Source organism: Hylobates moloch, unplaced genomic scaffold (genome assembly GCF_009828535.3).
Source record: "Hylobates moloch isolate HMO894 unplaced genomic scaffold, HMol_V3 SCAFFOLD_3, whole genome shotgun sequence".
NCBI lineage: Eukaryota > Metazoa > Chordata > Mammalia > Primates > Hylobatidae > Hylobates > Hylobates moloch.
Genome location: NW_026652278.1, coordinates 6,443,176 through 6,453,918, shown reverse-complemented (window position 1 = coordinate 6,453,918; position 10,743 = coordinate 6,443,176). Strand labels below are relative to the sequence as shown.

At 41.5% G+C, this 10,743-nt stretch overlaps 1 protein-coding gene across 2 annotated transcripts in view; it reads left to right on the top strand.

The window, feature by feature from the left end:
- Positions 1-10,743, top strand: part of DOCK1 (dedicator of cytokinesis 1) — a 546,602-nt gene that overhangs the window by 83,772 nt on the left and 452,087 nt on the right. For both annotated transcript variants that reach the window (XM_032175218.3, XM_032175209.2), the window contains exons 6-10: positions 964-1,112; positions 5,826-5,961; positions 7,133-7,290; positions 8,473-8,554; positions 9,290-9,425. In XM_032175218.3, the coding sequence (XP_032031109.1) occupies positions 964-1,112; positions 5,826-5,961; positions 7,133-7,290; positions 8,473-8,554; positions 9,290-9,425 (661 nt within the window). The remainder of the gene's footprint in view (positions 1-963; positions 1,113-5,825; positions 5,962-7,132; positions 7,291-8,472; positions 8,555-9,289; positions 9,426-10,743) is intronic.

Below are 10,743 nucleotides of genomic sequence, written 5' to 3'. Positions count from 1 at the left end.
ACTACACCTGTGAGCCATCATGCTCAGCTAATTTTTTTAATTTTTGAAGAGATGAGGTCTCCTTATGTTGCCCAGGCTGGTCTCTAACTCCTGGACTCAAGCAATCCTCCCACCTCTGCTTCCCAAAGTGCTAGGATTATAGGCCGGAGCTACCAAGGCCAGCAATGCTTAGAATTTTATCACATTAGGTTCCACCTAGATTTCTTTTCATGGAAAGAACCACTGAGTTATTTTCCTTCAGATAATCCCTAATCTCCTTGATTATTGTACGCTTGTAATTGCAAGCTGCAAACTTGCTTTTCTTTGAACCGTCAATCCCATCAAAATTCTTAGAAAGTGGTAAGAAGTGTGAGTTTTGCATCTTATTTGCATTTTCCTCTTGTCACAAAAGCACCAAGAGCTTGTAGATTGAGATTTGGCCTCTTGAAGAAGTGTCTCTTGTGGGTTGTACACACCACAGTGTGCAGCAGCCTGCCCAGGGTGGAATGCTGCTTCTTCCCTGAGGAGTTCAGGTTCTCAGTGTGCTGAGACGGGTCCAGGGTGCAGGGTGTTCTGAAGACCATATGTAGGTTGTAGAATTCAGATCTTTAGGCTCAGACTAATTCTGGAGGAGCTTTAGAGTCGTCCGTCTCTGATCCAGTTGCAGGAAGCTCACGAGCAGGTGTTGACGCTCAAGGTCTAGCCCGTGTTGGGATCACCTTTTTGCTTCAGTGGGACATAGGATGTTGGTTGAAATCTTGGGGATTATGCATTACTTTTTATTCCTTTAATCTTTTAATGTCTCATGGAAACCAAATTCCATATGTTTTAGTTGATGCTGAAAGCACCTTTTAATTCAACATTAACTAAATCTTATGATCTAGTGCTTATACCTCGTGTATTTGAAGAGATATCCATTCTCTACCGTCTTCACAATGCTGTTTAATAACAAAATCTTTCTGATTGGGTTTTCCCCCTGTATAGCAAGATAACAGGGAGATGTTTCGAAGTGTGCGGCACATGATCTATGACCTTATTGAATGGCGATCACAAATTCTTTCTGGAACTCTGCCGCAGGATGAGCTCAAAGAACTGAAGAAGAAGGTCACAGCCAAAATTGATTATGGAAACAGGTTTGTTTATTTGAAAGATGATTTTACGCTTAAATTATCCAATGTAATAACATCACTATAAGCCTTCAGGAGACCAAGATCACATTTTATCATAAAACAAAATTTCTACCATCAGAATAATGGCATGTTTTTCATTTTTGAAAAGGATGAGGTATTTTCCATTGGATTCTGAACTGGGGGATTTTGTGAGCCATTCTTGAAATTTGTCATTCTTCAAGGGATAGAGTCAAGAAGCCAGGGAGCCTGTCGTTTTCACCGTTCTGGAGGGAACCCCATCATTACTCCCCTAGCAAGGAACTTTTACTTTCTGATCATAGTTTTTGACTTTGAGTCCAGATCTGGCGGGGCCTTGTGTAGTGACAAGCAACAGGTTTCTTTCTGTGGAATCCCAGGTTCTGAGAGTTGGAGTGGACATTAGATCACTGGAAAGTTTGTCACCTGTGTAGGCTTGCCAGTTTTCACAAACAGAAATACAGCCCAGTTAAATTTCACTGCAGATAAACAACAAATAGTTGCTTTGTGCAGTTATGTCTCTTGCCAGAGCAAGAGCTCTTCCCATCCACAGCAGGCATCCCCCCAGCTCTGCATGAGTGCCTTTAGTGCTCACCCCTGCCTACAGCTGTACCTTCCATGTTAGCACGTGTTTTCTGATGCTGAAAGCAGACAAGCTGCTCTGATCCTAATTCTGCTGGGTCCTGTAACTAGAATGAGGCCATGCCCTTTTCCACCTGATAATATTTAGTTTTTCGTAGAATAGCGGAGCTGCAAGAAGCCTTAAAAAGTATCTGGTCACATGGTTCCCAAATGCTCTTCTATTTCAGAATCACTTGGATAGCTGTTGAATTATAGCATCCCTAGACCTATGCCTTAAGGCTCTGATTTGTGGTATCTGGGATGCTGGCTGGAAATCTCAGGTGTTTTTTTTTTTTTTTTTTTGAGATGGAGTTTCGCCCTTGTTGCCCAGATTGGAGTGCAATGGCATAATCTTGGTCCATTGCAATCTCTGTCTCCTGGGTTCAAGTGATTCTCCTGCTTCAGCCTCCCGAATAGCTGGGATTATAGGCATGCACCACCATGCCTGGCTAATTTTGTATTTTTAGTAGAGATGGGGTTTTTCCATGTTGGTCAGGCTGATCTCAAATTCTTACCTCAGGTGACCCACCCGCCTCGGCATCCCAAAGGGCCAGGATTACATGCGAGAGCCACCGCTCCTGGCCGGAAATCTCAAGTTTTAAAAATAGAGTTGGGTTGTGCTGGACAGCAGATTTGGAAAACTTCTGGTTTAATTCAACCCCCTCATTTTACACATTGGAATGTGGAAGTCAGAAAAGGGAAGGGGTTTGCTTCCAGCCATTCAGCAGAAAAGAGTCTGGGTAAATCAAAGAACCTTTCTGTAAAATCACAATTATCACATAATTTTCTGGTAATTTATATTTTGAAGTGTGAAAAATTTCTTAAGGCAACGTTATGAGCAAGATGTGGGGTTTGGATTAGAAATGCTGTAGGAGAAGGTGTTTTTTTTTTCCAGAAAGCCTGAGATATTGGCTGTTGTTGCAGCAAAACCCATTTCAAGACCACCTGATTAAAAAAGCAGACTTTTGGAGCTTTGATTTGATTGTCTATTGGAGTATCATAACTTAAACATATGTTCAGAGACCACCTGCTTAATTTGGCTGCAGGAAGCTAGCAAAGTACATTGTATCATGGAAAAATCTAGTTAAGGAAGGAAGTGTTTCCAAATACAGTTTACTACTTTGATAGGAAATACAGTCCTTAATAAGACAGTTTTTTTGCCCAAGGATCTCCAGGCTCCTCCATAATTTCTCCAAAGCCCAGCGCTCTGCATACATCTTCCTAGTTCTTCCTTCAGAAAACCTAAATTTTGCAAAATGATATCACAGTGTTGAATGTTTGATTTTAAGGTGGGTGGATTTAATAAGGAAAAGATGTTTTGTGTCTTTTTCATTGATCGCTTAGGCATTCTTGCCTTTTTGATTTCTTTTTAACCTGGGTAGAGGCGTTTGAGGAGCTGTTTGAGAATGTGATGAAGGTCTTGGACCATATCTCTAGAAAAATGCACATACACAATACACACACACAGGCACACAGATCCCCCAACACAGACACACACACACACAGACACACACACACACACAGTTCTACACGTGATTTCAGGTTGGGGAGGGCTCCCACCCTGTCCTCATAGATGCATTAGGCGTCCATGGACTTCATCTCTCCATTGCCTTGCTGTGATAAGTTGCACCTTCATAATGGAGACTGACTCTGATTCAGGACCAGCTGAACACTGGTTGCTGAGAATAATGCGTAGAAGGGTTGACTGCACAGGCCACTTCGTTTGATGGTTTGCATGTGGCATTCTGGAAGGAGCATGGCTCTGCCATTGGAGAGTTTTGACACAGAACCCAGGCCCTGGGCTTTTCTAGATGTTTGGTTTTGGAATAAATAACTTCTCCAAGCTTAGGTTTCCTCCTTTGTGCAATGGGTCTGACTGTCTGCCCTGGCAGGTGTGAGGTGATGACGTGGCAGGATGTGCACAGCAGGCTGGCACGGGGCTGTCCTCTCGTATGTTCCCTGAGGGAACCCAATTCTGCGTGGCCTGTAGGACCTACTGGCTGGGCCTCCTAAGCTGGTGCTTTGTAGCTGCCCTGGCACCAGCACTGACGTGTCCATACCAGAACTGATCATGCCTTCACTAGAAGTGACCACGCCGCCACGAACATTGGCCCTACCCACAGTGGTACTGACTCTATCCACGCATTACTGACGCTTGCCCATACCAGTATTGACCCCGCCCACACCATCACTGACCGTGCCTGTACCAGCACATTCCTAGGGGCCGGTTCAGGGATAGGATAAGGAGTAGTATTTGGGAGGGAGGAGCTTGCCTTGTTAGTGAGACATGTTATAAAAATAACTAATGAGACCTTAAAATGCTTTTTACATTTTCTCCAGATGTCTTTCTGTTGGTCTTGAGGCACCCCGCTTACATTGTAGCCACTGAGGCTGTTTTCATGCAGTGCAAAAAGCCTCTATTTGTTTAAAGCCTGTTTACCCCGATGCTGCTGACAGGGCCAGTTGGTCCTCCTGCTTCACCATCAGTGGAATTTGCTCAATAGATATTAAAAGGAAAAAATGAGTTTTCTGTATTTGCCTTCCCAGTGGTACAGTGCTTGAGCAAAACTCCAAAGACTAAATGTGTTTGAGCTGCTGGCAGCCTCATATCTGGCTTTAAGGTGTGTGTGACCTCGAGATTCGAAGTCTCAGGGTAGTTTTTTAGATGGAGCATTTATGGGCAATTCAACTTTCCTCTTTACTTTGTAACTACAAAGATGTTCTCTAATTGAAATTTATCATTCTTTCAAATGACTCTCTTTCCTTTTTCATATTGTTAAAAAAGCCTGTTTCCATCGGCTTATTAATTACAGGAATATAATCCCAACGGCAGGGTAAGAGGCATCTATGGTTAATTTTCTGCCCTTAGACCTGCATGTTTTGTTAACAAGAAAGCCAGAACCTACTGCCAGATCACAACTCTTGATCTCTTTTGTTACACAGTTTTCTGTGTTCTTTAAATAAAAACTGTGGTAAAAATCATCTTACAATTTTGTTGGATTTGAGGAATCGGAGAGAATATTCCCCAAAACACGTACTGTTATAGACTGGACAGATTTATTAGCCAGATGTTGCTTGTGTTTTTAGTTGGTGACTACAGTTAGCCATCTGGCCAGGAAGTTGCTTAACCTTATTGTAGATAATGTCCATATGTTTGGTGTTCACATACAGTAGAACATCTGTATTGAAAATCTTCCTGTGGCCTCATGTAAGGACTAGAACTGACTTGAAGTAGTAGGGGAGACATGCAGGGGACCCTACTGGGGTCAGTGGGGAGTAAATAAGGTGATGGGTAGATCTCTCCTCCAAGTTTCCTTCCCCCTCTCCTTCCTCAACTCCGTGATGATGTCACAACTGCCAGCTATGTGTCTGGGTTGATGGATGTATATGTGATTGCATATATATGTGAATATGTGTATGTGTGTGTGTGTACATATGTAGTATGCCCTAGACGAGGTGCAGTGGCTCACGCCTGTAATCCCGGCACTTTGGGAGGCTGAAGTGGGCGGATCACCTGAGGTCAGGAGTTGAGACCAGCCTGGCTAACATGGCGAAACCTCATCTCTAGTAAAAATACAAAAGTTAGCCGGGTGTGGTGGCACATGCCTGTAATCCCAGCTACTTAGGAGGCTGAGGCAGGAGAATCGCTTGAATCCGGGAGACGGAGGTCGCAGTTAGGTGAGATTGTGCCACTGCACTCCAGTCTGGGCAACAAGTACGAGAGTCTGTCTCAAAAAAAAAAAAAAAAAGTAGTATGCCTTAAAACTTCATATTTTACATAATAATTACTTCACTTGGGCCTTGTAGATCTATAAAACTTCTCATTGGAAGACAAAGCCACTGTTGATTGCAATGGAAGTAAAAATTGAGGAATTTTTTTTTTTTTTTTTTTTTTCTCCCAAGGTGACACATTTTGAGGTAAAGAAAGCAGCCTCCAAGAATTTTATATTCCTAATATTTGTGGGCAAGCCCGACTTTCTAGGATGTTTTTACCTGCCCAGTTGCTGTGGTGGAAGTTGTGCTAGAAAATTCAACTTCGTTGGTCTGTGTCTGTGAACTTCTAAACTCTTGTTGTTCTAGAATTCTAGATTTGGACCTGGTGGTTAGAGATGAAGATGGGAATATTTTGGATCCAGAATTAACTAGCACGATTAGTCTCTTCAGAGCTCATGAAATAGCTTCTAAACAAGTGGAGGAAAGGTTACAAGAAGAAAAAGTAAGTTTGACTCTCTGTCATATGCCATTCACGTTTTCTCAGTAATAAGTTTTCAACATTAGTAAAATATCAGTCAAGCCCAGAATTTTCACTAAGAAAGAACCTGAAAAGGAGTAGCTGCAGAGTGTGTGTCCTACAGTCATGAGTGGAACGGAGCCTGGTGGCACAGGATGTCACCCATGACATGAAAGGGGGTTGGACAGCATTGTGTTTCATCTTAGGAGACAGGAGCCTAGTGATGGTGATTTTGTGCTCTCATCTGTCAAATGAGACACAAGACTTGATTCTGCATTTCCTCTCGGATAATGGTAGGCAGGTCATGTATTCCAAGCTCATTGAGGGCAGAGAGCACATGTCTTATTGGTCTTTTCATCTTCTATGATCTTTAGTGGTATCATGTATGCATTAGCCTATTCTCGCCTTACTATAATGAAGTGCCTGAGACTGGGTAATTTATAAAGAAAAGAGGTTTAATTTGTTTATGGTTCTGCAGACTGTATAGGAAGGATAGCAGCTTCTGCTTCTGGGGAGGCCTCAGGAATCTTATGGCGGAAAGCGAAGTGGGAGCCAACACTTCACATGGCTAGAGCAGGAGGAAGAGAGAGGGTGTGCAGGGGGTGCTACACGCTACACTTTTAAACAACCAGATCTTGTGAGAACTCACTCACCATCATGAGGACAGCACTAAGGGGATGGTGCTAAACCATTCATGAACAATCCACCCCATGATCCAGTCACCTCCCACCAGTATATATCTATATATATATATACTTGTTAATTCAACAAGTATTTACTGAGCATCTACTGTGTACCAAATGTTGAAGACATAATGATAAATGAGACAGATGTCCTTGGAGGGTTTAGTCTAATGAGGGAACAGAAAACTAAATAACTACACATATAATCATTATTTTGATTTATTGGATGGACACCTGAAAGTTTTGTATCTCTGAAAATACTCAGCACAACAGTTGCACAGGATACAATTTTTTGTCTGTTGTGTGAATGCATGATTTAAGAATGTGCAGGGGAGATAAGAAAGTGACTGCACCAAGGGCTTTGCTGGGTTATGCCAATGAGTTATTACAATTTTCTATTCTGTAGGGAATAAAGAAAGCAAGTGTCAGTGATGAGTGTTGCTGGGGTTGACTTTCTGTTTCCTTCCATACAGTCTCAAAAGCAGAACATAGATATTAACAGACAAGCCAAGTTTGCTGCAACCCCTTCTCTGGCCTTGTTTGTGAACCTTAAAAATGTGGTTTGTAAAATAGGAGAAGATGCTGAAGTCCTCATGTCTCTATATGACCCTGTGGAGTCCAAATTCATCAGGTGGGTGACATTTCTTGGCTGCTGTCTTTCCTCTTTGGTTAGTGTTAGGAACATGGGATCAGAGCCACTGAAGCATCCCATTCATGCTGAGGGGCCTTGGATGAATGGCTGCTGGACACGAGCAAGCAACCGAGGCAAGAGCTGTCTTGGACAGTGTGATGGCAGCCAGGTGGGGCTCTGGGTCAGGGTGAACCTTCTTGCGTGTAGATTGCTATTTGCTCGTAGAGTTATAGCAGTTGCAGGTACGCTCTGGTCGTATCTTAAGAGTGTAGCTGAAGATTGAAGTGATACTTTGTTTCCTAAGTTGTCTTCATAAGATTTTATGTATCCTGGTCCCTCAAATATCACTATTTCCATTTTTCAAAATTTGGTTTCTATGAATGCCATTTCTGTGAGTTTTGTCCTGTTGTTTTTTCTGCAAGATGATTGGCTGGAATGCATCATTTAGAATGGTGCCACATACAGACTGTCAGTTAATATTTGTTAAATGAAAACACTGTAAGTCTATTTTTCCTGCTTAGGCTTCAGTATAACTTTCTGTTTGCCCAGATGGAAACATTGTGGTTCAACTGTGTATGAATTGTGTGTGTGTCTGTGTATATGTTAAAACTCTAGTATCTTCACTTGTATTATTCAGAATTTGAAAACTTAGTGTATGAATGATACAGAAAAATATGAGTGGATTTTATTCTCACTTCTAATACAGACTTTGTTTCCTCTTGACATAGGATGCGGTTTTTATTTTACAATGTATTTGGTTTGTCATAGGTTTTGAAATAAACATGCATTGTGCTGAATTTTATAGTATTGTCATTCTAAATGAACAAGTAGTCTCTTAAAAAAAAAAAAAGAAACCAACTTAGAAATACCATTTGCAAGTAGTTCCATTACAGTGACAATCCAAGACATTGCACATTAAAACTTGGCAAGGTTTTTGTGCTGTGGATGTTAATTGATGAGTAGCTGTATGTGATACTTTTGATATTTATAAACTCATAGTTGTCTGTATAGTGCACCTACATGGTATTAATTATGAAGCAAAATTAGCCATATGTTTTGCTTGTACATACATCCACATTGTGCATACATCCATATATCCACATTGTGCATCCAAATATGGATGTATATTTGGTACCCTGTTATTTTGAAAATTAACTTGCTTTTATTTCTCCATTTTTCAAGTGAGAACTACCTGGTTCGCTGGTCCAGTTCAGGATTACCTAAAGACATAGACAGATTACATAATTTGCGAGCCGTGTTTACTGTAAGTGCACCCAAAGATGCTCAGTTGAACTGGCCACCATTCTAATGACTACTTTTATTGATTTCTCTCTGCCTTCCTGCCACACTAGAACATGGGTCCCTGGGATGCCTGTATACGGGTTAATGTAGTATTACTAAGTAGAGTGCATTTCCAGAAATCTTCTGAGTCTCTAGCCACCCTCAGAATCACCATGACAAAGATTTACCCCATTAGCATGGAATGTGCCTCTTAAATATGTATCTTTTTTATTTTTTTCCGCAAGACGGAGTCTTGCTCTGTCACCCAGGCTGGAGTGCAATGGCGTCATCTCAGCTTACTGCAACCTCTGCCTCCTGGGTTCAAGCAATTCTCCTGCCTCAGCCTCCCGAGTAGCTGGGATTACAGGCATGCACCACCACACCTCGCTAATTTTTTGTATTTTTAGTAGAGATGGGGTTTCCCCATGTTCGCCAGGCCGCTCTCGAACTCCTGACCTCATGATCCACCCTCCTCGGCCTTCCAAAGTGCTGGGATTACAGGTGTGAGCCACTGCACCCAGCCCTTAAACGTGTATCTTAAGCTCACTTAACAGTAATTGAGTATTGTTATTAAATTCCTTTTTGTCATATGAATGATTAAAATGATAAAAACTCGTCTGAGAAAACAGTCTCGATCCATTTTTTTACTGTCCTTTTCATTGGAGCTTGCATTGAATAATGGGTCTCCAAAATAATTTATGGAAACTAATATTTCTAGGACCTCGGAAGCAAAGACCTGAAAAGGGAGAAAATCAGTTTTGTCTGTCAGATTGTTCGCGTGGGTCGCATGGAGCTGAGGGACAACAACACCAGGAAACTGACCTCGGGGTTGCGGCGACCTTTTGGAGTGGCTGGTAAATCCATTTCTCTGTGTTTCCTTGAGAGTTTCAGATCTTCACAGTCACTTTCAGAAGAACCACTGTTGAATGTTGATTGGACAATGGGCAGCTATGATTTATAAGCTTTTCTGCTGGAGAGAAAAAATATATTTATTAGTTATTGTCATTGTGGCTTCAAGTTGACCTGCTAGGTTCAGGATGCTCTAGTCCACAAGTTTCAGATGTAAATCATATATTTGGTTTTAAAGTGGATCCCATCTTTCCCTGGGAGAGATCCTGACCCATATTCTCAGTATGTAGGGAAGCCAGTCAGTGGAGGTTTTCAGGTCTCGGTGATGGACATAAGAATGGATTTGTGCAGGAGGGTCAAAGCAACGAAGAGGAAGAAGGAAAGCAAACCGTGAAGAGGATGCGGTTAGCTTCATGTTGGTGCTCTTCCTCCGCCGTGTTGGTGCTTTTTATCCGCCACGTTGGTGCTCTGTTATTTTTGGTGACAGCATGAGGAATGTGAAAGACCAATTATCTCTGTTGAGGAAAGTTAAAGGCATACCCAGGAAGTTCTGATTATTTGCCCTAGTTCAATGTCACTCTCATTTTTCATAGTTTTGGGAAGTGGTTTTCTCTCTTTTATGGTTGCAGTACAATTTCATTACCTTGCACTGTGATATTTATTTTAATTTTTGTGATTTTTGGGATTCATATGAATATTTATGTGGGAAAAGTTCCTGATTCTTGACACACAGCTGGATTTTTTGTATGAACAGCTATGGAAGACATTCTTTCCCTTGGCTACCAGGAAACTCTGAACTTAGTCTGTTCCCCTCTGCCTTTTAAATAAACATTATTTTTAGAAAAGTTTCAAGTTCAAGCAAAATTGAACAGAAAATACAGACAGTTCCTATATATTTCTCCTTCCTTCCCCTGCCTCCCCATTATCAATATCCCCCATATATTGGTACATTGATTACAGTTGGTGAACCACATTGACACATCGTCACCCTATGAAGTCCATAGTTTACATTAGTGTTCATTCTTGATGTTGTGCCTTCTGTGGGTTTCGACAAATGAATAATACTATATATTCACCATTGTAGTCTCTCACTGGGTAGCTTCAGCATCCTAAAAGTCCTCTGTGCTCCGCCTGGAATTTTTGGAAAAATATTTCAAATCATTTAAATAAATGACTTACTGCATCATAAGGAGTAAGCAATAGCAGCGATATAGACATAATGAGAGCAGCATATTAATGCAATTTACTTGAATTCAGTTTACCCATAGAGCTAACGGAGTGTTCCAATGATTTTACCATTTGTGAGTGACATGGTGAGGGTGA